We start from the raw sequence: 26,767 nt of genomic DNA, 5'->3' as shown, positions 1-26,767 counted from the left end.
GGGATGTAAACTTGCTCCTCGGAACCAACTTGACATGGTCGCGTTCCCAGGCTTCACTACAAAACTGTTCAAATTCTCAATAAAAACGTTGAACTAAACGTCTCGTTTACATTTCCGATTGGCTGCAAGAATTAACAAACACAAAAAAATAAAAATGGAACAGTCATTAGCGGGATTTGAACCTGTGACGCAAAGTAATGAAGAAAAGACTCACTCGGGATCGGCTTAACCGCTATACTATCGGACGCCCACTGCAACTAGGCAAAATTATGTTGAATATAGCCAAAACCAAATTACCCAGCGAGGGTACGAGTTAACCTGATGCCTAGTGTATACCCGCCCATGTTAACTTGCTCCTCGGAACCAACTTGACATGGTTGCGTTCCTAGGCTTCACGCCAACCTCGCAGTAGGGCATTATGCATATATGACATTTTTTTTTCAACATTTCTTTTTTTTTCCTTTTGAGGATCCTCAATGCAGGTTTAAATTGACCTTTCAACAAAATTGCCTTTTAGTCAATTTTTCACCCGTCACACTCAACCACACAGACTCTATTGCTTTTTTACTTTCAGGCCTATCCAGGATTGGTGTAAAACCCTCCCAAACAGCTTGGAAAAACGGACAAAAAAGAATCTACGCCATTCTTCAATTAAAAAAAAAGAAGCTCTGTTTTTTCTAACCCGTTCCTTCCACTGGGTCTTGGACCCAAGCTGTTCTTTGGTTCGGAAAAGAAAAAAAAATCTACGCTCTTCTTTGATTAACAAAAAACAGACACTTCTTCGATGAACGAAAAAGAAGCTCTGCTTTTCTTAGCCTGTTCCTTCCACTGGGACTTGAACCCAAGCTATATTTCGTGCACTTTTCACTCTTACGCGTTTCAGAACAGCACAATCACACAACTTTAGGGCTTTAACTTACTTGTCAAAGTCAAAGTCTGCTTTATTGTCAATTTCTTCACATGCCAAGACACACAAAGAGATCAAAATTACGTTCATACTATCCCACGGTGACAAGACATAGTACACAATATACATACAAGTAAACAACACAAAAAATCAAAACAAGAAGGATCAAGCAATGAATAAATAAGAGTGATTAATAAATAATAAATAAACAAATAACATAAATAAGAGGAGCAAAAATGGAGCAAGTGTGCATACAGCAGACAGTCAGAATATAGCGCAAAAGTACAGGACGCTACGCAGAAGGGGGGAGAGAGTTCAGGATCCTAACAGCCTGGAGTATGAAGCTGTTGGTGAGTCTGGTGGTGCGGGAGCGCAGGCTCCTGTACCTCTTCCCAGATGGCAGAAGACCAAACAAAGAGTGAGCGGGGTGACACACATCACTCATAATCGTGGTCGCCTTGCGGGTGAGATGGGAGGTGTAAATGTCCTTCAGGGAGGGAAGTGAAGCACCAAAATCTTACCAGCCGTCTTCACTATGCGCTGCAGGGCCTTCATGTTGTATTCAGTGCAGCTACCACCCCAAACAGCGATACAACTGGAGAGGACGCTCTCAATGGTGCCACTGTAGAATTTAGTCATGACGGCCGGAGGAGCACTTGCTCGCCTGAGTTTCCGCAGGAAGTACAGGCGGCGCTGCGCTTTCTTTGCCAGTGATGCGGTGTTGGTGGACCAGGAGAGGTCCTCACTGATGTGCACCCCCAGGAATCTGGTGCTGCTCACTCTCTCCACCACAGCACCGTCGATGGTCAGTGGCAGGTGTTGGGTGTGTTCCCTGGTTCGTTGCACTGCCGGATCCCGTCAATCCGCCGCTGTCAGAAAAAGGCAGACCTAAGATGCTGGCCCAGCGAAGAATTTCCTTCCCAAGTCTTTCTTTACCAGGTCCGGCTAATGGACGCTGGCCCGTCGACGGAAAGCAGCACGTCGTCCTCTGTCGGTCAGCAACGGGTATGTTTGGGATCTGGGTCACGGCACCAAAATGTTAGAGTGGTGCTCACTCTAACTTATTTTGCAAGAATCACACGGGAGACAGTATGCCCTTTAAGCACTTGCAAGTGAAGAAGTCATTCGTCACTGTGCGTGCAGCAATGATCGAACGAAGTCTGACTTAGGCCTCTTGCAAAAGCATATTTATTGAGAGAAGTAGGGTGGGGGTGAGAGTGGCCAAGGTGGGGGCGAACCCCTGGCCTCTCAGGGAATCACAGCAGGGGGTGCTTTACGGGGTGTAAACCGAACAACTTTGATTGCTTCCTCTGCAGCTGGTCAATCAGTTCAAGGGATCTTAGCACTTTGTTTTACTACTTTGTTAAGACAGGACACGTTTGGTTAATTATTACAGGTTACATTCCAACATAAGCATAGGATCAAACTAATCTATCAACCCTAACAGAGGGCAAAGTTTATCATTGGAGAATGGTACATTTGAATCTTGCAGCTAACATTTGCTTCATTCTTCAACAGCTAGGAAGTGAGTGTGAAACGCCCATGACAGGGAAAAGTAAGAGTTTTTTTTTGTAGGCATTAGTCATTTAAAATGAGGTCACAGCTGCAGTAATTTAAGTGAGTATTTTATTTATATTTCTCTTTATTCTCAGAGTTTCTGAAGGTCATCGTGGAGCCCCCTTTGGCAATCCCAGGGCTGAGGAGCCTCAACTCTCGTTCAGAACGTGACGCGGTGCCCATGACTGATCTAGAGATCTTTGACATGATGTCCAAGGAAATAAATGACAAACAGGATGCAAGACTGAATGACAGAATGATTGAGCTTAGAATCGGTTAGTCAAATTTTTGGTTCCCCCCCCCCCCCCCCCCCCCACACACACACACACACACACACTCTTGATAGCTTACAAATAGAACCTGTAGGGTTTTGTTTGGTTTAATTGCTGTACTGCCAAAGTTACTGACTTTTCAGCTACTTTTTTGCTTGATTTACACAACAACTGCAACAAGTGCCTTATCAAATGATGTAATCCGTAACCGAATCATCGACATGAGTGATGATATCCTGGAGCAAGTTGATGTTGACATCAAGGCCAGTCCAGTAAAGATTAGCCTACAAGTGGATGAGTCAACAGATGTGTCAATTTGTTGTCAGCTATTGGTATTAGTCCGGTACGTGAAGAACAATGAAGTGGAAGAAGGTTTTCTCTTCTGTCTGAAGACAACATCGAAAGCCATAGATGATAAAAGAATTCTCCACAAGATACCAACTTCATCTTGACAGGATTGGTTCGATATGCACTGATGGTGCACCAGCCATGCTGGGCAATTGTTCAGGGTTTGCTGCATTGATGAGAAAAGAAATTCCTGACCTGAAGATTACCCACTGCTTTCTTCATCGGCAGGCTCTTGAGTCTTGAAAGTCTTGAAAAAGACTTTGGAGATTTGTGTGAAGATTGTGAATATGATTTGTGGTCGTGCTCTGAATCATCGACTGTTTCAGTCATTTTGTGAGGAAGTGGGTCAGGAACACACTGTGCTGTTGTACCATACCGACACGTGGGCGTGTGCTATCTCGTATGTTTGAATTGCGAGAAGAAATTCAGCAGTTTCTCCACGGACTGGGACAAGAACTGACTGGATATTTTGACGATTCTGAATTTGTTCAAATGCTTGCCTATTTGGCTGATGTGTTCACAGCACTCAATGAGCTAAATCGCTCACTACAAGGAAGAGGGATGAACATTTTGATTGCAAGTGAGAAGTTGGCGACATTCAAAGACAAAATTGTTTTGTGGATTAGGCGTGTAAATAAAGGGAACTTGACAAATTTTCCTTCCCTTGAAGAAACAGTCACAGAGGATGCTTCCCTACATCCAGATTTCGTTTCAAAAATTGTTGAGCATCTGCAGATACTGTGCACCTCATTTGATGACTACTTCTCGTGTGGAGAGCTACAACCCTGTGACGACTGGATCCGGCACCCTTTTAAGCAGAATATGGAAGATGTTGATGATGATAGCAACATCAAGGAAGAGCTCATCGAACTGAGAAACAATTGTGGAATCCAAATGGCGTTTGCCGATGGTCACTTGGAGCACTTCTGGGCTTCTCAGTTGGAAACATATCCTGCACACACATATGTGTGCCTTCTTTCACCGGTCTCCTCATGAGAGACCGGAGCCTTAATCCAGTGCTGTAAAGCGCTCGGCCACACTACCCAGAATCCTCAACTTCAATTTAAGATGCAGATGCCAAGTGCCTGCTGCAGCCCTGAAACAGGATTTGCAAGCGTTTGTATCTCATTTGGTTCAGGACTCTCAGTGTTATGGCTACTCTTGCATTCCAGAAATTGTCACCACAAAAATAAAAGAGTAGCTTGAGATTTGTTCTGTCAGCTTTATTCTATCAATTGCTCTGTGGTGTACAGGAATGCTTGTTAACACTTCATGGTTATTGCTGCCCCATTTTGTCAATGTGAAACCTCCCTGGCTGCAGGCTTCAGTTAGATCTTTGACAAGCTCGATGGCTTGGTCAGTTGTGGCCACAGATCGAAGACAATCATCTACATAAAAGTTAGTTTTGATTGATTTCATCACTTCATCAGAGTAGTCGTTCTGATTGTCATCAGCAGTTTGATGCAGGGCAAAATTGGCAATGCTCGGGGATGATACAGCGGCAAAGAGATTAACTTTCATCCTGTAAATGCAAAGTGGTTTGCTGATATCACCCTCTGGCCACCACAAAAACCTAAGGAAGTCTCTGTCCTTTTCTTCAACATGCACTTGATAAAACATTGCCTCAATGTCTGCCATAACTGCTATTTGTTCTTGTCAAAATCTTAATAGCACTCCAATGAGGGTGTTTGTTAAGTCTGGACCTTGGAGAAGCTCCTTATTCAGAGATTTTCCTTGAAAGGAGGATGTACAGTCAAACACCACTCTCAGCTTGAGCTTTCGTTTATGGTAAACACCATGATGAGGGATGTACCACACATGCCCATCCATTCTGTGAAGCTGCTGAGGTGGAACTTTTTCTGCATAATATTTTTTGAGAATGTTCTCCATAAAGGAGGTGTATTCTTCTGCATATGTTCTATTCTTCTTGAACCTTTTCACAAGGTGCAGTGTGCGTTCTTTTACCACATGATAGTTATCAGGCATGACCTTGGCTTTATCCCTGAAAGGCAGTGGTAGATGATAATGGCCATCTTTAAGGAATGCTGAGCTGGATGCAATCTCCATGAAACGTTAATCCTCAACTGACATCTAATTTTTCTCCTCATACATGTTTTCAGAGAAATCCTGGTTATATTGTCTGATGAGTAAATCATTCAACTCAACAACAGATATTCTATTACTTGACACTGCAATGGGCCCAGATTCTGCAACACTGTCAACATTGAGTGGTCCAGTTACCACCCATCCTAGTAAGGTATGAACTGCATAGGGTCCGTTGTCATGACTGTTTATTATGTTCCACGGCTCCAATGAGGAGGTCAATATCCGCCTCGATCTCCTTTAACTGGATGCCACTGAGATATGGCCATCTCTTCAGGTCAGCTTGTGTCATAATGTTTTCCTTTGAGACAGGGATATTACTTTGTGTGTAAACTTTTGGCAGGTCGAGATATGTGCAGCCCTCCAAGTCCCCCACCTCCAGTCGTCTGACCTCATAGGTCCCTGCCGGCCTTTCCTGCCCCATTGTTCGCAAAAGTATTTCTGTTTTGCGTCCTTTTGCATTTAGCTGGTTCATTAATTTTTCTGTGCAAAATGTTGCTGTGCTGCCGGGATCAAGGAAGGCATAGGTTTGAATATGCCTGTCCCCTTTTGCCACCTTAACCCTGACAGGAAGAATTGCCAGTGCTGGCTCTCTCCCGGCCCCGGTTGCATTGCCTGCTGAAACAAGAGCGCTGCTTATGGGGGTCTCTTCTGTCTCAGCAGTGGCCATTGTTGTTTGATTAGTCTGTTTGGGAATTATTGCATTGTTAATATGGAGAACAGTAGGATGCTTCATTTGACAGACATAGCACATTAATCTCCTTTTACAATTTTTGCTTGAATGACCTTTCAACAGGCAACCTAAACAATGTCCATGACTTCTTAGGAATTCAACCTTGTTTTCATGTGCCTCTGCTTTGAAAAATGAGCAATCAATCAGAGCATGTCTCCCTTGGCAGAATCCACAGGAAGAGATGTTAGAACTGGGTGAGGTTTGAGGGGTTACTGGTGGACGAGCTGATTGCCTTACAGTGTTTCCTGTTTGTGTGTTCACTGCCACTGAAGTAGCAAAACTGCTCAAGTGTAAGTACAGTAGGTCTCTCTCGCTCTCTCACACACGCGCACGCACACTGTTAGGTTACGGATTCTAGTTATTGATCTGACTCCAAATTGCGATCAACACTTAACACATAAATTGCTATGTCCTAATCCACACACTGGCGCACCTAACAATTTTGCGAGTTCGTTCTGTCAAAGAGAAGACCAGTAGATCAATTAGACCAAATTTACCAATTATTTATTCCTGACAAAGCGCACTAATACAGGCCTGGGTCCCGGGTCCCTCACACTAAAACTCGTGCGTTTTTGTGACCACCAAAAGACGACACATTCTTTCGGGTTGCCCAGTTTTAAAGAAACACAATATGAATATTAAAGCATGCAAAATATTGTGAGATGATTGGTGGATGGCCATCTCCTCCCCGTGTCGGTGCTATCGCGGAGGTCAGGTGGTTGGAATTTCCCGCGAAGTCCAAGACACATAGACGTGCTGTTGTTCCCATTCCCGACCTTGAGGTGTTCTCTCGTCCGGTACTCCCTGTCTGGGCCTATACACAACACTTCCAAGAAAACAAGTTCATGCAGTTTGCCTGCACATTCTTCGCCACCCACCAATCCACACGAGCACTCCAATACTAGATATTAATATGATTATAAGTTTAACACAACCTTAAAAAATATGTTTGCAAACTCCCAAAAGCACATTTCCCTTTAACACACACACACGCACGCACGCACACACACACACACACACACACACACACACACACACACACACACACACACACACACACACACACACACACACACACACACACACACACACACACACACACACACACACACACACACACACGCACACACACACACACACACACACACGAACAGACACACACGTGATTTTTTTTCTCACGCTACCATTAAATGCACACAATTTTGCTTTCTTTAATCCCCAAATTTACGTTGAAGTTTTACATTGGTCAGTGTGTTCAGGCTCTGCTTTTTACTGGGTAGATTCAAACAGGAGAGACAGATTTGTTGCGACATTTATGAATTTGACTGGACTTTTGATTAAATCAACTCCATCTATGAGTGTTCATCTCATGTATTGGTGTGTTTACGATAATATTCATAATTTTGAATTTTGATAGTAAACATGAATACCTTCAGTACCTGCGTCATCAGAACTCTTGATTGGCTGAAAAGAGGTCACATTCGTGTCAATCAAGATTTGGGATAGTTGATTGGTCGACAATAACAAGTGGTCTATTCGCGATCCTTTTAAACCATAAGCGCTTTCGTAAGGAATATCCCCTAAAACTGTGGCCGACTCGAGTTTAAATTCCGTTCAGAACATATTACAATACTACAAATTAAATGGCAGAACGAGGTGGTAAGTATTACGGTGTTTTTCACAAAACTGTGTAGAAATCAATAATGTAAAGAAAGCCGTTAGCATGATGGCTAGCGTAATTTAACTGCCGCTTGTTTTGTTAATACATTGTGTAGTCATCGGCCGACATTTTCGTGATTAGCCTTTTTATTACTTAAATTAGTTTTCTACACTTATACCGTACTTTTACTCGTATTTTACCAAGGTTAGGCATTGTATTAAGAGATGATTAGCATATGTAATAAAGTGGCTGTAACCCCCCTCCCCTAAAAAAAAAAATGAGTACACACGACAAGGCGATAGATAGATGTACTACTAATTAATGATTTACCTATCATGAAAGTGTTGTGTACTTCTCTATTGCACATGTCCTATTTTCAGACTATGATGAAGAGATTGTAAAACACATGGCGGCATCCTCAGAGAAGGTCGTTCCTGTCAAGGGCATGGAAGAGTTCAAGAAGTCACTCTCCATTCAGATGGCCCTGGTCGCACTCATGGACAAGACAGGATATGATATTCTGCAAGAGAATGGACAAAGGAAATATGGTGGACCGCCACCAAGTAAGTGGAAACAATAATGATGTGCTGAGCTCCTTGATTGCATGTTTAATTTTTATTCATACTTCACTTGCAGACTGGAAGGGTCCGGCACCTCGCATTGACTGTGAGGTGTTTGTGGGAAACATTCCCAGAGACATGTATGAAGATGAGCTTGTCCCTCTCTTCGTCACAGCAGGGACCATCTATGAGTTGAGGCTGATGATGGAGTTTAGCGGCGACAACCGTGGCTATGCCTTTGTCATGTACACCAAAAGGTATCTTTGAATATCAATCCTGATCTCATGATGCCGGTAGAGAAGTGACATATTGACATTAATTATGATGACTATGATTGTGTTTCAGGGAGCAGGCCCAATTAGCAATCCGGATGCTGAACGAATATGAAGTTCGTCCAGGGAAGTTGATTGGCGTGTGCCCATCTCTGAATAATTGTCGCCTCTTCATTGGCTCCATTCCCAAAGACAAGAGTAGGGAGGAGATCATGGAGGAGATCAAGAAGGTACACACACAAGGATGTTCTGTTTGTGAATTTGGGTTTAAAATTCATCAAATTCTAATCAAAAATGGAAAAAAATAATAATTTGGGCTTCATTTGCTCATATTTCTATGGAGATTTTATCTCTCTTGCCCTCCATTAGTCCGTCCGTTCATCTGCCCACCCGCATAGCTCTCTCTCTCTCTCTCTCTCTGTCTCTCTCTCTCTCTCTCTCTGTCTCTCTCTCTCTCTTTCTCTCTCTCTCTCTCTCTCTCTCTCTCTCTCTCTCTCTCTCTCTCTCTCTCTCTCTCTCTCTCTCTCTCTCTCTCTCTCTAAAATATACCCAGAAATGGGACCTTGAAAACATTCATCACATACTAAATCAGAATTGTATAATTGAGGGGGAAAAAAAATTATATATGTATATTTTTTAAATGAATTATCCCTGAATAACCTCACATTGACCCAGTTGACAGAGGGCCTTCGGGATGTCACCGTGTATTCGAGCACCTCAGACAACAGCAAAAATCGAGGCTATGCCTTTTTGGAGTATGAGACACACAAGGCGGCGGCGTTGGCCCGCAAGGACTTAATTGCTAGTAAGTTTTTGACTAAGTTTCAATTGCAACACCATCCAACAAAATGAAATCAGAATGATAAAATATGATCATGGACTGCATTGCCATAAATTTTTATGCCAATATATACTCATGAGGATTTTCTTATCAACACAGTAAGGAATCTGTGGGGTCACGTCCCCTGGGTGAACTGGGCCAAGCCGGACAAACACGGGAAGGGAGCCAATGAGCAGTTTGTCAGAGCTGTTCACGTAAGTCTTGATGAATCGAATGATTCACATACAAACAATTTTATGAGTCAGAAAAAATGGGTTGCACCGAGTATTGGTACAAAAACTGAACTACAATACCTAACCGGCAAAAATTGTTCTGTACTATCCTTTTTGAGTATCTGTATTTAACTCTTTCAATGCAAGCCATTTAAAAAAAAGAGTGCCAGCCAATTTAAAGCATTCTAATTGACCTTTCAAAACTACCAAATGCAAATAGTTTTTTTTCTTACCTTATTCTAATTTTTAGTAAGAAAGAAAACACAATATAGTTTGGTTTTGCCCTTATTTTGGACCAAAACCCCCAGAAGAATATAAACTTTTTGTAGAAAGACAAAAAAAAAATAGTGACTAGGCATGCCATCCAAACATTTTTTTCTCCAAATTGCCAAATGCAACAATGAAAATGTGCCTTTGATGGCGAAAATAACACGTTGGAAAATATTACTAGGGTAAAAATTACATTTAACAATTTTTACAAACTATTTACAGGCCTGGAGGCGGGGCTCGAAGGCGAGCGTCTGGTGGCCGGGCCTTCGCCCATGGGGCCCGGCCGGGCATAGCCCGAAATGGAAACGTGGGTCCCCCTTCCCATGGGCTCACCACCTGTGGGAGGGGCCGAAGGGGTCGGGTGCAATGTGAGCTGGGCGGCAGCCAAAGGCTGGCTCTTGGGACATGGAATGTCACCTCTCTGGCTGGAAAGGAGCCCGAGCTGGTGTGTGAGGCAGAAAGATTCCGACTAGATATAGTCGGACTAGCCTCCACACACAGTTTGGGTTCCGGTACAAGCCCTCTCGAGAGGGGCTGGACTCTCTTCCACTCTGGAGTTGCCCACGGTGAGAGGCGTCGAGCAGGTGTGGGTATACTTATTGCCCCCCGGCTGGGCGCCTGCACATTCGGGTTCACCCCGGTAAACGAGAGGGTAGCCTCCCTCCGCCTTCGGGTGGGGGGACGGGTCCTGACTGTTGTTTGTGTCTATGCACCAAACAGCAGCTCAGAGTACCCACCCTTCTTGGGGTCCCTGGAGGAAGTGCTGGAGAGCGCTCCTTCTGGGGACTCTATCGTTCTACTGGGTGACTTCAATGCTCACGTGGGCAATGACAGTGAGACCTGGAAGGGCGTGATTGGGAGGAACGGCCCCCCTGATCTGAACCCGAGCGGTGTTCTATTGTTGGACTTCTGTGCTCGACACGGATTTTCAATAATGAACACCATGTTCAAACATAAGGGTGTCCATGTGTGCACTTGGCACCAGGACACCCTAGGCCGCAGTTCGATGATCGACTTTGTAGTCGTGTCATCGGATTTGCGGCCGCATGTTTTGGACACTCGGGTGAAGAGAGGGGCGGAGCTGTCAACTGATCACCACCTGGTGGTGGGTTGGCTCCGATGGTGGGGGAAGATGCCGGTCCGACCTGGCAGACCCAAACGCTCTGTGAGGGTCTGCTGGGAACGTCTGGCAGAATCTCCTGTCAGGAAGAGCTTCAACTCCCACCTCCGGCAGAGCTTTTCCCACGTCCCGGGGGAGGCGGGGGACATTGAGTCTGAGTGGACCATGTTCCGCGCCTCCATTGTTGAGGCGGCCGACCGGAGCTGTGGCCGTAAGGTCGTTGGTGCCTGTCGTGGCGGCAACCCCCGAACCCGCTGGTGGACACCGGCGGTAAGGGATGCCGTCAAGCTGAAGAAGGAGTCCTATCGGGCCGTTTTGGCCTGCGGGACTCCGGAGGCAGCTGAGAGGTACCGGATGGCCAAGCGGAACGCGGCTTCGGCGGTTGCTGAGGCAAAAACCCGGGCGTGGGAGGAGTTCGGTGAGGCCATGGAGAATGACTTTCGGACGGCTTCGAGGAAATTCTGGTCCACCATCCGGCGTCTCAGGAGGGGGAAGCAGTGCAACGTCAACACTGTTTACAGTGGGGATGGCGTGCTGCTGACCTCGACTCGGGACGTCGTGAGTCGGTGGGGAGAATACTTCGAAGACCTCCTCAATTCCACCTACACGCCTTCCATTGAGGAAGCAGGGCCTAGAGACTCTGAGGCGGATTCTCCAATCTCTGGGGTCGAAGTCACTGAGGTAGTTAAAAAACTCCTCGGTGGCAAGGCCCCGGGGGTGGATGAGATCCGCCCAGAGTTCTTAAAGGCTCTGGATGTTGTGGGGCTGTCATGGCTGACACGCCTCTACAACGTTGCGTGGACATCGGGGACAGTGCCTCTGGATTGGCAGACTGGGGTGGTGGTTCCCCTCTTTAAGAAGGGGGACCGGAGGGTGTGTTCCAATTACAGGGGAATCACACTCCTCAGCCTCCCTGGTAAGGTCTATTCAGGGGTGCTGGAGAGGAGGGTCCGTCGGGAGGTCGAACCTCGGATTCAGGAGGAGCAGTGTGGCTTTCGTCCTGGCCGTGGAACAGTGGACCAGCTCTACACCCTCGGCAGGATCCTCGAGGGTGCATGGGAGTTTGCCCAACCAGTCCACATGTGTTTTGTGGACTTGGAGAAGGCGTTTGACCGTGTCCCTCGGGAGGTTCTGTGGAGGGTGCTTCGGGAGTACGGGGTGCCGAGCCAACTGATAAGGGCGGTTCGGTCCCTGTATCACCGATGCCAGAGTCTGGTCCGCATTTCCGGCAGTAAGTCGGATTCGTTCCCAGTGAGGGTTGGACTCCGCCAAGGCTGCCCTTTGTCACCGATTCTGTTCATAATTTTTATGGACAGAATTTCTAGGCGCAGCCGAGGCGTTGAGGGGGTCCGGTTTGGGGACCTCAGCATCGCGTCTCTGCTTTTTGCAGATGACGTGGTGCTGTTGGCTTCTTCAGGCCGTGATCTCCAGCTCTCGCTGGAACGGTTCGCAGCCGAGTGTGAAGCGGTCGGGATGAGGGTCAGCACCTCCAAATCCGAGTCCATGGTCCTCAATCGGAAAAGGGTGGAATGCCCTCTCCGGATCGGGGATGAGATCCTGCCCCAAGTGGAGGAGTTCAAGTATCTTGGAGTCTTGTTCACGAGTGAGGGGAGGATGGAGCGTGAGATCGACAGGCGGATCGGTGCAGCGTCGGCAGTAATGCGGACCCTGTACCGGTCCGTTGTGGTGAAGAGAGAGCTGAGCCAAAAGGCAAAGCTCTCAATTTACCGGTCGATTTACGCTCCTACCCTCACCTATGGTCACGAGCTATGGGTCGTGACCGAAAGAACGAGATCTCGGATACAAGCGGCCGAAATGAGTTTTCTCCGCAGGATGTCCGGGCTCTCCCTTAGAGATAGGGTGAGAAGCTCGGTCATCCGGGAGAGACTCGGAGTAGAGTCGCTACTCCTCCACGTTGAGAGGAGCCAGATGAGGTGGCTCGGGCATCTTATCAGGATGCCTCCTGGACGCCTCCCTGGGGAGGTGTTCCGGGCATGTCCCACCGGTAGGAGACCCCGGGGACGACCCAGGACGCGCTGGAGAGACTATGTCTCTCAGCTGGCCTGGGAACGCCTTGGGATCCCCCGGGATGAGCTGGATGAAGTGGCTGGGGAGAGGGAAGTCTGGGAGTCCCTCCTGAAGCTGTTGCCCCCGCGACCCGACCCCGGATAAGCGGAAGAAGATGGATGGATGGATGGATGGATATTTACACCCAATTTAGTAATAATAGTATTTATAGTGTGTGTGCGGTTGTATTTGTATTACATCATCTCTTCTAATTCTAAATTTAAAGAATCTCCATAATCTTTTGCTCTCTTTCGTGACACTCGCCATAGAATTAACGTGACACTTTGATCAATCATGTCATCCCTCATTTAAATCCATGTTTACAATGCCCAACGTGTAAATAATTTTGTGAGAAGCTTGTTCCTGACTGAGCCACTGTTTTGGATTTTTCATGTTAGTTTTTAGTTTGTTTCTACTTGGTCTTCTACATAGTCATGACGTTGCTAAAACAACAAATCTTTGTGTTATAAGAAATGTGCAAACATGTTTAAAAATGTTCAAAATATATTTTAGATTCTATTAATCATGAGTGTCCTAATTTGTATCGTTATAATTTTTTGAATCATTAAAAATATAAATTATTTCAGTTATTTGGTCAGCTTTTATTCTACAGCTTTTAACAAATGTTTGAAGTTTTCAATCTGGTACCTTGTCATTAGCTACGTCAACGTATGGTATCAACATCATAATTTTGGTATCGTGATACACGAAAGTAGTCGATCACAAATTCTGTGCTGTAAATCAGACCTAGTTTATCAAAATGAAACATCAGTAGCATCCATGTACAGCAATATTTATTTTTTTTGTCTGAAAGTCTGACGTCCCTTTTCAGGTACGTCACCTCTCACCGAGCACCACAGAGGAAACACTGAAGCGCGAGTTCGAGCGCTTCAAAGCAGGTGCGCTGGTGCGAGTCAAGAAGTTCAGCGACCACGCCTTCCTTCACTTTGGCTGCCACAAGGATGCTGTCGCTGCCACCAGCATCATGAATGGCGCCACCATTGATGGAAACATTGTGGAAGTGTACCTCGCTAAGCCCATCGGGGAAGGGGTGGGTAAGAAATCTACTGGCAAAGGATACCAGGGAAGCAAGACAGGAGGAGGAGCCAAGGAGAGTGTGAAAGACCGCTCGTCTCTGCAATCCTTGAACCCGCCCCCTCATTTCCAATGCGCTGTAGGGCCAGGTAAATGATCAGCAAGTTCCATCCTTTCCGAACCTAGTCAGTGGCTCGTGTCTTATTGCAGCAGTATCGTTCCTTTTGTGTTCAGAAAAAGCCGACAAGAGCGTGTTCCCGCTCTTTCCTGGCACGCCGCTGTACCGCACCAACGTGCTGCTGCTCCGACCTGATCAGATCAGATCGGCCGTCAGCCTGCTGGACTTGTATTGCTGTAGGCAGAATTTCCCGCCCCCACATTACCAGCTCTTCTCCATGCTGGGTCAGGACGGGACCCGGCTGCTGGTTTACAAGGTTATGATGACATAAGCATATGCTTGCTATGCTTTGAATGGCATCAGTTGGACTTGAATTGAATTATTGTGTAGGTGGTGATGCCGCTGACACAAAGTGCCTTCGTACCTGACAAGTTATGTGTGCGGCTGGATGATGCTAAAGAGCTAGCTGCACAACACACACTGTGGAACCTTGGTGACACACCAATACACACACACCCACACACTCACAGTGACACCTAAAAGGCCTGGGGGGTATTCCAGAAAGCGGGTTATGTGAGTAAGTTAACCCTGAAATGAGGGAAACTCTGAGTTATCCGTTCCAGAAAGAGAGGTAACTTAAACTCTGGGTCAGTTACTGCGGTAGCTTATTCTGTGAACATAACCTGCTCCCTGGCAGGTTTACTATACAAAAAGAAAGCAGTTAATCATGGAATAGCCATTAATTCAAAATCCGATGGACATGGAAGCTGTAATAATTCTAAACGCTTTACGTTGCGAAAGAACCTTCCGACTCAGATTAGATGTTTTATCATTTCTAGAAGAATATCTTTTCGAATGCAACTAATTTCTTTGAATAGTACAATTTATCTCAACAACCTTCTCTGACCGTGGGATGCCTGATGGTGGAGTGGTACACTCGTCAGTCTTGTGTGCGGGCACTATGAGTTTGATTCCCACACCCCCCGAACGAGCACTAATATCAGAACAAACTTCATGCATAGCAGTATGTTTTTTTGCAAACGGCATTTTCTTTATAATATCGGGGATGCAGAGCATTATTATTTTTTATTTTTTTAAAATAGTATTTTAATGAGTGTTGGTGTAGGGTACAGTGTCACATTTTAAATGACTACAATAGGTGTAAAACATAAATGCATTTGTGTCAAGTATTTGGAAAACATTATGTTTGCGGTTTAAATTATTTGAAGTTGCCACTGAAATAATATTTTAGTTTAAATTAACACTGACCTTGTTTGATAGCGTGAGTCCATTTAAAATAAGTAAATTAAAATCAAAGTGAGGCGCAATCACAGCTTAGCAAAACATGCCTTACCTTTTTGATGAATGTTTTTATGTTTCATTTTGAGCTGCTTCCAAGTTATGTTTGCTCCTGTTGGATTGCACCTATATGAAAACCAGATTTCATTCCTACTTAAATCCATAACTATAGGCTATGCTACGATCTTATGGTTAGATGTTACATCAATGAAATAGTACATTCAAACTTGCGCATCGGGTGGCAATTTCCTCCCATTACGTTCTCTCCTTTGCTGCTGCAGCCGTATTAGATTTGCAGCGAAAAATACCGTACTTGCCGTAGGCTTGCATAAGGACCTCCAACTCCATCGTGGTAAAATAAGGTAATCTGTTTTTCTTCAGTTGTCATGGTGAATCGTGGTATTGGGACTCAATTGATGATGGCTTTTTATAGTGGTTGTGCACGTGCGTAACTCCAGGTTAAGATACTCAGAGTTTATTCAACTAACTCAGATCAGCTTTTCTGGAACCAAATACTCAGAGTCTCCCATCTCAGAGTAAGTCAACTCAGAGTTCAGGGATAGACTCAGAGTATGTTGAACCTGAATCTGGAATACCCTCCAGATAACGTTCGTAAAAAGACAACTCCTCCAATCAGCATTGAATGTGTGTGTGTTTATCTGCGCGTATTTGTTAGTTTTTTGTGAGACAGCCGGCGTTGGGGTGGGTGGACTCGATGTTTCTTTTTAACGCATGTGAAGTACTTTGAGTGACACACCATGTATGAAAAGTGGCCTATAAACGTTGATTGATTGATTGATTGATTGATTGATTGATTGATTGATTGATTGTTAATTGAAAGTAAAGCAAATGCTCATTCATTCATTCTTTCACTTTATGTCCTCTTCACCACCAGATGCAGCTTTCATGATTGATTGGACCATTTGCCCCTCAACTGTACAGTTTGATGCTACCCATCCTGCCCCGCCGCATTAGGACCTTCAATTCCTGTGTTGACCGAGCCTGTACTCGCATCCGACCCCAGCCACTCCAGGAGAACAATATGAATTCAGCGGCAGTTTTTGTTTTGCTATGCTGTGGCTGTGTTCTTGTTGCTGTGTGTTTTGATGTTGAATGAAATATTACATGAAATTTATTGAATTAATTTTCAATGCGGTTATAAGTCTAGGTATGTGTCAATGTTAGCCACCAGGGAGTGATTTGCCATCAGTTTTGTGGACGATGTTCAAATTGATAGATCATTTTGATGATTATCATTCTGCATAACAAGCATTTTTTTGATGCGCAACTACTCATATCGTCGCACGTCCAGTGCATATTCTGTCATTATACCTTTACTGTGTGAATGCGGAACAGAAATCATTTTAAAAATTCAAGATAAAAGCCAAATGTTTTTTTGTTGTTTACAAAAGCTCAAATCAAACAATTCAACAACTTCAAACTGCGCATCATTCCACGTAATTACACAGTATTCCACAACATTTACAGTTTGATCTTTACCATTTTGTTCTTTTCTACATAATTTGATTCTAAATTGTACCATATCTTGTTGTTCCATATCTTGTTGTTGTGTGTTTCGATGTTGAATGAAATATGAAAAGATATATATTTAATGAATTTTCAATTTAGTTACAAGTCTAGGTATGTGTTAATGTTAGCTAGCACAGAGCAACATCATCAGTTGTGTGTGCTGTATACAAATTGTTAGATCCTTTTGATGATTATCATTTCACAATATAAGCATTTATTGACTTAGCATTTCAGTATTGATGCACAATTTCTCTTCTACTTTTACTGTGTGAATTCTGAACGATATTTGTTTAAAAAATTCAAAATAAAAGACAAAAACTTTATTGTAACTTTATTATTTTTCCCCCTCCTATTTACACGTAATTTAATCAAACAATCCCAACTTCAACGTAATTACGCAGTACTCCACAACATTCCATAGTGTTCTTTACCATTCAACGTAATCCCATGTGATTCCATATCATACAGTGTAGTTCCATAATCCCAATGCATTCCACATGCTTCCATAATGTGTCATTCTGCATTTCTCCAGAAATTGCTCCATCTCAGTAGCACAATGTACACTTTTTTTTCCCTTTTGCTCTTTTATACACTGTACACTATAGACTCTACTTTTGCTCAGAAAAAAAAGCTGGGGTCAATTCACTGACAGCTGGCCAAGAAAATGCCTGACTTTTTTACTGCTACCTATTAAATTTAAGTGGATATTGCTTTTGACTGGAATCTCCAACAAAGTTGTGTACAGCTGCGTGCTTTTGTGTATCTATGAAACCTAAAAAAAATAAGGTCAGAGGTGGTGGGCGCGGCCAATGAGGTTGGAAGTTTGTGTCACAGCGTGTGTTGCTGTGCGGATGCTGCCGTGGGCTTCAAGTTTGTCTTTGGGGGCGGAACCAGAGTGATTGTGGAAAGGAGTAAGATCTTGAGAGCTTGTATTTTTCACTACTACATTACCAGCATCATTACATGTTTACTTTCTTTCTGCGCTTGATTCCTCTTCTTGGGTCGTTCTGTTGCTTGTTTTTGTGGCGTTGGCAACACGTCAAGTAAATTGAGTTGGTCCAAACATCGATGACGTCACGTCCAGTCGACTTGGGTGCAAGTGGATAATGTTTGTTTATCACTATTTTCAAATTTATCATTTAAATTGAAGAACAAATGAGAGTCGTTTAAGAATTTGGAGGTCTTGGGTCAGTGTGAAAATTGGCCATAAAATGTCATGACCTGATGAATTTGTGTGTGTGAGCCATTCTAGTTTTATTGGTGGTTTTGTTTGTGGGATTATGTGTGAGAAAGCAGGACATTATTTTTCCAAAGCAGGACCGGTGACAGTGGAGGCTTGTACCGTATTTTCCGGACTGTAAGGCGTACCTAAAACCTCAAATTTTCTCAAAAGCCGACAGTGCGCCTTATGGTCCAGTGCGCCTTATATATGGACCAAATTCCGGCCCGTGGGCCAAATACAGCCTGCGTCTGAATTTAAACTGGCCTGAAGCATTGTGTCATAAATTGATTCATAAGTGGCCCACTGAAGACTATGAATCATGAATCAAAAAGACTATGGATCATTATTTTGTGATTATAAGTAATTTGTTCCATCTGAAGTTGAAATAAAAAAGATAAAATGGAGAATGATTTGATTTGGATTAAAAATCTGACATGATGCAACCTGGCCTGTTTACTGCAGTCACACACACCAATATCACCCTTCTTATTCATACAACAATAACAACAATAAAACAAACTTCCATCCATCCATCTTCTTCCGCTTATCCGGGGTCGGGTCGCGGGGACAGCAGCTTTAGGAGGGACTCCCAGACTTCCCTCTCCCCAGCCACTTCATCCAGCTCATCCCGGGGAATCCCAAGGCGTTCCCAGGCCAGCTGAGAGACATAGTCTCTCCAGCGCGTCCTGGGTCGTCCCCAGGGTCTCCTACCAGTGGGACATGCCCGGAACCCCTTCCCAGGGAGGCGTCCAGGAGGCATCCTGATAAGATGCCCGAGCCACCTCATCTGGCTCCTCTCAACGTGGAGGAGTAGCGACTCTACTCCGAGTCTCTCCCGGATGACCGAGCTTCTCACCCTATTTCTAAGGGAGAGCCCGGACATCCTGCGGATAAAAACTCATTTCGGCCACTTGTATCCGGGATCTTGTTCTTTCGGTCACGACCCAGCTTCTGCAGCCGGGGATCGGACCGCCAAGGTCCCTGTCTTTGGCCGCCGCCCAGCTCACAATGCACCCGACCCCTTTGGCCCCTCCCACAGGTGGTGTGCCCATGGAAAGGGGGACCCACGTTTCCTTTTCGGGCTGTGCCCGGCCGGGCCCCATGGGGAAAGGCCCGGCCACCAGACGCTTGCCTTCGAGCCCCACCTCCAGGCCTGGCTCCAGAGGGCGGCCCTGGTGACCCGCGTCCGGGCGAGGGGAATCTAAGTCCATATATGTTTTTCTTTATAAGGGGCTTTTTGAGCCGTGCTTCGTATGGCCCCTCACCTAGGACCCTTTTGCCATGGGTGACCATACCAGGGCCATAAAGCCCCAGACAACATGGCTCCTAGGATCATTGGGACACGCAAACCCCTCCACCACGGTAAGGTGACGACTCATGGAGGGGTAAAACAAACTTAATACATCTAATAAAAAAATTCATTCAACTTTCATAAAATTGTTAATTTGTTATTATTTAAATTTTTAACTTTTCTGATAGTGCAATTAACAACAGATTCTCATTTGCAATATCAACCTATCTGCAAAGGATATAGTAAAGGATATAGTTACATATTTACAAGTTCATTCACAATGGTAATGGTTCGTGGAATGTCGGTGTAAATGGTCGGCCCCTATACAGGACTGTCTCAGAAAAGTATTGCATTAATGGTGCGCCTTATAGTCCGGTGTGCCTTATATATGGACAAAGTTTTAAAATGGGCCATTTATTGAAGGTGTGCCTTATAGTCCAGTGCGCCTTATAGTCCGGAAAATACGGTAATCAATGCTTTGAGACGTTTGTGTGTTTAAAATATATATTTGTAGAAATTCAAACTTTAACTCGAAAAAAAATTATCACAAATCGGACAAAGTATGTATGAAGGCAGTGTAATGATGCCCATGTGAGGTTCTTATCAGGTTCTTGTCCAAGCTTCTCACAAGGTTCTTGTAGCGTAAAATGTCCAAAATCCGGCCCGTGGGCCAAATCCGGCACCGGTCAGATTTCATACGGCCCGCAGCTTCGGTCTTATAATGTATTATTTACATTACTGCACTGTCAAACTGGATTAAAAAAAATCATGAAACTTGAAATTGTAATTCCTCCTATTACCAAAAGACCACACCTCTCTGCTCATTTCTGCCATGGCGACTGCAAAGAAAACGAGGCAAGTTGATGTTGAGGGCCGTCGCTTTCAAGAGAAATGTGAATTACGATACTTCTTCACTGAAGATCAAGGCAATTGTGTTTGTCTAATTAGTAAAGAGACGGTTGCCTTGTTTAAGGATTTCAACCTAAAGAGACACTATCAGACTAAACATGCTAACACATACGACAAGCTAACAGAGAGTGACTGCGCTGATAAAGTGAAGCAGCTCCAAGCTGAACTGACATCACAACAGCGATTCTTCACACGGGGCTGTGAGTCAAAAGTAAATATTACTAAAGCAAGCTACGAAGTGGTCATGTTAATACTGTTGATGTTATGAACCTGTAGACATGACACAAACTATTACTTTCTGAAAGATATTGTCCATCCATCCATCCATTTTCTGAACCGCTTAGTCCCCACGGGGGTCGCGGGCGTGCTGGAGCCTATCCCAGCCGTCATCGGGCAGTAGGCGGGGGACACCCTGAACTGGTTGCCAGCCAATCGCAGGGCACACAGAGACGAACAACCATCCGCACTCGCACTCACACCTAAGGGCAATTTGGAGTGCTCAATCGGCCTACCAAGCATGTTTTTGGAATGTGGGAGGAAACCGGAGTGCCCGGAGAAAACCCACGCGGGCCCGGGGAGAACATGCAAACTCCACACAGGGAGGGCCGGAGGTGGAATCGAACCCGCACCCTCCTAACTGTGAGGCGGACGTGCTACCCAGTGCGCCACCGAGCCGCTGAAAGATATTGTAAATGACAAATTTGCATTACTTATGACTCCAGTTTAAAATGTTCATGAGGCAAAAAGAATTTCAAACTCATGTAAGTTTAAGGTATTTCATACAGTTTGTTCGATATTATCTGACTCTTCAGATATGAATGAAAGGCAGAATTTGTGTTTTTAGCGTTGTTCACACCTGCCTGAGTGGCTTATATTTGGTTATTTTGTCATTTGAAAAATAAAGACAATTGTGACAATGAATTTTTTTTATAACAGTGTGTATTTGCATTAAATTTTTGTAGTTAAAAAAAAATCTTGGCCCCTGGGCCCCTTCACTTTATTAAAACTGCCCCTCCTTGCAAAAAGTTTGGACACCCCTGTTCTACTGTATCTGTTATAGGACATCAATTCCGAGTCTGAAGGCCCTGGGCTTAACGAACATTGTTAAAGTGTGTCATAAAATTACTAAAGGCAATGAAATGCAGACTGTTGAAAATAAAGTTATATATTTTCATGGAACTTCTAAGCATCAAAGTGATGTGAGTTTGTGATGTCACTGCAACCGGAAGTGAAGGCCCCACCTCCTCAGCTACAAGTCAGTTCTCACGCAGACTTGTAGTGTAGACATGAGTTGTGCGCTTGTATGTGTGCTGGTGGCCGCTTGGAGCCTTGGTAAGGTCAACATGTGAGGTCCCTGCCACTTTCAACGGTCTGAGCACCTTTGTTGCCTTCTGACAGGAAGCAACGGCCAGCCGGTGCTTCAGCCGACACGGGACATCTCCGCCGTTGAGGGTGAAACTGTGACGCTGGACTGCACCTATGACAGACTGGGGAGCAGAAAACACATCTTCTGGTATAAACAAGAAGGGAACGCAGCACCCGAGTTTGTTCTGAATGCTTTTGAGATCGGTCAGGGCATGACAGCAGAAAAGTACGCCGACAGGTTTCACTGCAACTTAAACCTCAACATTGACCAAGATCCTCTGCATATCGATCATGTGGAGCCCAACGACTCAGGAGTCTTCTTCTGCGCCCTGAAGCCCACGCTGACACATCCAATGGTGTGCTTGTACAAAAACACCGCCTTATATCATAAGTTACAGTAAATGGGTCACATTGTAGCAAAGCTGCAACTCAGGGTGACAAAATGTGCCCTCAAGGCACACTTTCTCATACACCTCACCACCTGACCAAAACTAGCCAATCGAGAGCGAGCAGATTTTAGGCAGATGCAAAAGAAGGAGTAGATGTGTAGGTAAATAATTTTTCAAACATAGTAAATGTAAAGATATGTTTTAACAAATTAACTTGAATATGTGAATTAACTTGGAATTTAATTTACTGTGGAACCTAATTTAGCATAAGTTTTGATTTATTTATTTACAAACTGGATTCGGTTGAAGTTGGGAAATTGTGTAAAATGTAAATAAAATCAAAATACAACGATTTGAAAATCCTTCTCAACCCATATTCAATTGAATACACTACAAAGACAGCATATTTAATGTTCAAACTGATAAACTTAATTGTTTTTTGCCAAATAATAATTAACTTCGAATTTCATGACTGCAACACTTCCGGTAGAAGTTGGGAAAGATGGCAAAAAATACTGAGAAAGCTGAGAAAAGGTCATCGAAAAACCTATTTGGAACATCCCACATGTCACCAGGCTAATTGGGTACCATGATTGCGTATAAAAGGAGCCTCCCCAAACATGCTCAGTCATTCACAAGCAAGGATGGGGCGAGGTTCACCACTTAGTCCAAAACTGCGTGACAAAATAGTTGAACAGTTTAAGAACAACATTTCTCAAAGCAAAATTGCAAGGAATTTAGGGTTTTCAACATCTACTGTCCACAATATCATCAAAAGGTTCAGAGAGTTTGGTTAAATCATTACACGTAAGCGTCACGGCCGGAAACCAAGACTGAATGACCGTGACCTTCGATCCCTCAGACGGCACTGCCGTAAAAACTGACATGAGTGTGTAAACTAGGATATCACCAAATGGGCTCAGAAAAACTTCAGAAAACCACAGTTCATCACTACATCAGTCGGCTGCCTCCAGAGTCCCACAGGCCCAAAACGGCCCGATAGGACTCCTTCTCCAGCTTGACGGCATCCCTTACCGCCGGTGTCCACCAGCGGGTTCGGGGATTGCCGCCACGATAGGCACCGACCACCTTTCGGCCACAGCTCCAGCTCACTTTGCACCCGACCCCTTCGGCCCCTCCTACAGGTGGTGAGCCCGTGGGAAGGGGGCTGTGACCGGCTGGGCCCCATGGGCGGAGGCCTGGCCACCAGACGCTCGCCTTCGAATCCCACCTCCAGGCCTGGCTCCAGAGGGGGGCCCCGGTGACCCGTGTTCGGGCGAGGGAAAACTAGGTCCATATATTTTATTTATCATAAGAGGTCTTCTGAGCCGTACTTTGTCTGGCCCCTCACCTTTTCGACAAGTCATGTAAAACAAAATGTGAAATGAAGTTGTAATAGGTATGTTGTACTTGCCGAAATAAACAAATCTAATCAAATTAATTTTCGATACTAGCTGCTTCTCTAAGATCCATAAGAACACGTGGTGTGGCGCAGGGTTCGATCTTATGCCCAGTGCTATTTAACTTGTACATGCTCCTTCTTGATGATGTCGTCAACAGACATGGAGTTAACTTTCAGTTATGCCGATGGTACACAGACGTACATCTTCATGACCCATGGTGACACAAGGATGGCAAAAATTTTGTCTCCAGTTCAACTTGGCCAAAAATGAATTTTAGTACTTTCCCCTGAGGCACAGTGTGAGAAACCTTGAGCCAAACTCCAACCAAATGATTAAGTTTGGCGGTTTAAATAGAACCACAGTACGCTGCTGCGACTCAGGGGGTCACTCTTCTTCTACTCACAGCAGAGCACGATTGGCAAGGTGCATGTGTGATGTCACTGCAAGAGGAAGTGAAGGCCCTGCCTCCTCAGCTACAAGTCAGTGCTCATGCAGACTTGGAGTGCAGACATGAATTGTGCGCTTGTATATGTGCTGATGGCCGCTTGGAGCCTCGGTAAGGTTAACAGGTCATTGCCGCTTTCAACAGAGGTCTGACTTTATTGCCTTCTAACAGGAAGCAACGGCCAGACGGTGCACCAGCCGACACCGGACGTGCAAACAGTGGAGGGTGAAACAGTGACGCTGGAATGTAGCTATGACAAATCAGCGAGCAACGACTACATCTTCTGGTACAAACAAGAAGCAAACGCAGTGCCCGAGTTCATCCTGAGCCGATCTAAGCTCGGTCACGGCAAGGCGGAGGAAAAGTACGCAAAGAGGTTTCACTGTAGAGTGAACGCCAGTACCTCGCAAGCTCCTCTGCATATCGACAATGTGAAGCCCAGCGACTCGGGAGTCTTCTACTGCGCCCTGCAGCCCACGCTGACACATCCACTGACGTGCCTGTACAAAAACACCTGCACCCGCCTTATTTCACAAGTTACAGTAAATGGGTCACAGTGTAGCAGAGCTACAATTCAGCGTGATAACATGCTAACAACTCAGCGTGAGGATGATATTTTCATTGTGAACCAACAGGCCTTAAAATTTACTTTGTAACTAAGAAGATTTTGGATTCTTCTTTCCATTCTGCACTGTAATGAGCTTCCTATCTGCACCTCAGTTTAATGTAATCTAATAGTAGTACAGTAATATAAATTCCTTCACATCTAATACCTCAATTTCTGTTGGAAATGATATACTTTTTATCATTGGATTCTATGTAACTACTTTTGTGTGCAAGATTCTCCGCAGTATGTGACCATCTAGCCTCGTGAAAATGACTTGGGGGCATATGGTCGGCTAATGACTGGAGTCATTAGCCGCGCTATACAATAAGCCCCACAGTTAGCTAGACATGATCAGATCATGAGATTGTCATGGGATGGCTGAAGCAGACACACTACAGACTATGTCTTTGTTAAGCTAATGGTCATGAGACGTCCATACTGCTCCGACCATAAGAGTATCTCCTTTGCTCTGTGGTAATGAGATAATAATTATGTCCTTCCTGTTTGGAAACCAACTCGATCATGTACACTTGCCCCTTTGTGGTAATGAGATAATAATTATGTCCTTCCTGTTTGGAAACCTACTCGATCATGTACACTTGCCCCTTTGTTTCTCTCTCAATAAAAGGCATGGCTAAATTCGAGCAGAGTGCGGATCTCAGCCACACTTGCTGTGTGTGTGTCTGGGGTGCGCCCTGCTGCGCAGAAGAAAACGCTAAGCCAAAAAGACCTACCGCCTCTGAGATTGATTTCAGATAAATGTTGTCAACCCAACATTTTTGGGGGCTCGTCCGGGATTTCCTGAAAATCTGCTCGCTGATTCGAGGAGTGTTGAAGACGCCGAATCCGTGCACGGCAGAGGTCACAGGACGCCTGAAGGAAAGCCCTGGGGAACAATGTTCATCCACCAGGCCGGCGTCCGGTTCAGCACCTCTCGGCAGCGATGATTGACGGAATCTTCAAAAGAAATCTCTCAGAGATTCGGTGAGACCTCTTTGTTGGCCGCGTGGTTGGGGTATTTTAGTCCCCAGGAAAAGGGTACCGGGGTAAGGACGGCGGAGTCCTTGTTGTGAATTCCAAGTGATAGGAATTCGGTCTACAGATGGAACTTGTAGACGGAAATACACCTCGCTGTGTTAAGAAAATTCCACGGTGTGAATGTGTGTGTGAATGGTAGCACGTATCACTCGCTATTGTGCTGCATGTAACATGGTGGGAAGAAATGGCAAATTTCTGTGGATTTCCTCACCAGAAAACTGGTCGAAGCAGGAATTACCACAGAAAGTTGTTATCGCTTGTTGTTAAAGATATCAATCAATCAATCAATCAATCAATCAATCAATCAATCAATCAATCAATCAATCAATCAATCAATCAATCGCACTAAAGAAACATTCCATCTTTAGAAATCCCTATGATTTAAATGTTGAACTAAATTGATTAAAGTGGGGGGCCGTCAAAGTGTTACTGACAATGTATCAGGGGATGAGAAGTATACGTTAAATAAGTTACCAAACTTGAGGCCGCAAGTATGATTGTCAGACAATGAAGCTATAGTGCGTAGGCGCACTGTTAGGAGTGAGTCAAGAAGAGGAGCCTGAGGCAGAAGCTCCTTCTGCTCCTATGCAAAACATGCATCTAATTTAAAAGACCTTGATGATGTCGTCAACAGACATGGAGTTAACTTTCAGTTATGCCGATGGTACACAGACGTACATCTTCATGACCCATGGTGACACAAGGATGGCAAAAATTTTGTCTCCAGTTCAACTTGGCCAAAAATGAATTTTAGTACTTTCCCCTGAGGCACAGTGTGAGAAACCTTGAGCCAAACTCCAACCAAATGATTAAGTTTGGCGGTTTAAATAGAACCACAGTACGCTGCTGCGACTCAGGGGGTCACTCTTCTTCTACTCACAGCAGAGCACGATTGGCAAGGTGCATGTGTGATGTCACTGCAAGAGGAAGTGAAGGCCCTGCCTCCTCAGCTACAAGTCAGTGCTCATGCAGACTTGGAGTGCAGACATGAATTGTGCGCTTGTATATGTGCTGATGGCCGCTTGGAGCCTCGGTAAGGTTAACAGGTCATTGCCGCTTTCAACAGAGGTCTGACTTTATTGCCTTCTAACAGGAAGCAACGGCCAGACGGTGCACCAGCCGACACCGGACGTGCAAACAGTGGAGGGTGAAACAGTGACGCTGGAATGTAGCTATGACAAATCAGCGAGCAAC

General features: G+C 44.9%; 1 protein-coding gene and 1 gene segment (V, D, J or C); both read left to right on the top strand.

Moving 5' to 3' along the window:
- Window positions 1–7,088: 7,088 nt before the first annotated feature.
- On the top strand, window positions 7,089–17,227 carry rbm46 (RNA binding motif protein 46). 2 transcript variants are annotated; one of them, XM_049761383.2, is made up of 10 exons: window positions 7,094–7,579; window positions 7,961–8,143; window positions 8,217–8,397; window positions 8,486–8,642; window positions 9,088–9,217; window positions 9,353–9,447; window positions 13,755–14,106; window positions 14,192–14,391; window positions 14,466–14,568; window positions 16,270–17,227. In XM_049761383.2, the coding sequence occupies exons 1-10, from the start codon at window positions 7,564–7,566 to the stop codon at window positions 16,347–16,349; spliced, it is 1,497 nt and encodes a 498-aa protein (XP_049617340.1). In that variant the 5' UTR covers window positions 7,094–7,563; the 3' UTR covers window positions 16,350–17,227. The 2 variants fall into 2 exon arrangements, with proteins under 2 accessions (XP_049617341.1, XP_049617340.1); XM_049761384.2 differs by lacking the exon at window positions 14,466–14,568 and having other exon boundaries at window positions 7,089–7,579.
- A 4,385-nt stretch (window positions 17,228–21,612) lies between these two features.
- On the top strand, window positions 21,613–23,345 carry LOC125992535 (T cell receptor alpha variable 13-1-like). The segment is given in 3 exon segments: window positions 21,613–21,658; window positions 21,725–22,047; window positions 23,226–23,345. Coding segments are annotated over 3 exon segments (489 nt in total).
- Window positions 23,346–26,767: the final 3,422 nt, after the last annotated feature.

Source organism: Syngnathus scovelli, chromosome 22, assembly GCF_024217435.2.
Source record: "Syngnathus scovelli strain Florida chromosome 22, RoL_Ssco_1.2, whole genome shotgun sequence".
In the NCBI taxonomy this organism is placed as follows: domain Eukaryota; kingdom Metazoa; phylum Chordata; class Actinopteri; order Syngnathiformes; family Syngnathidae; genus Syngnathus; species Syngnathus scovelli.
The sequence above is the reverse complement of the archived record's forward strand: the minus strand, read 5'-3'. Positions and strand labels throughout refer to the sequence as shown.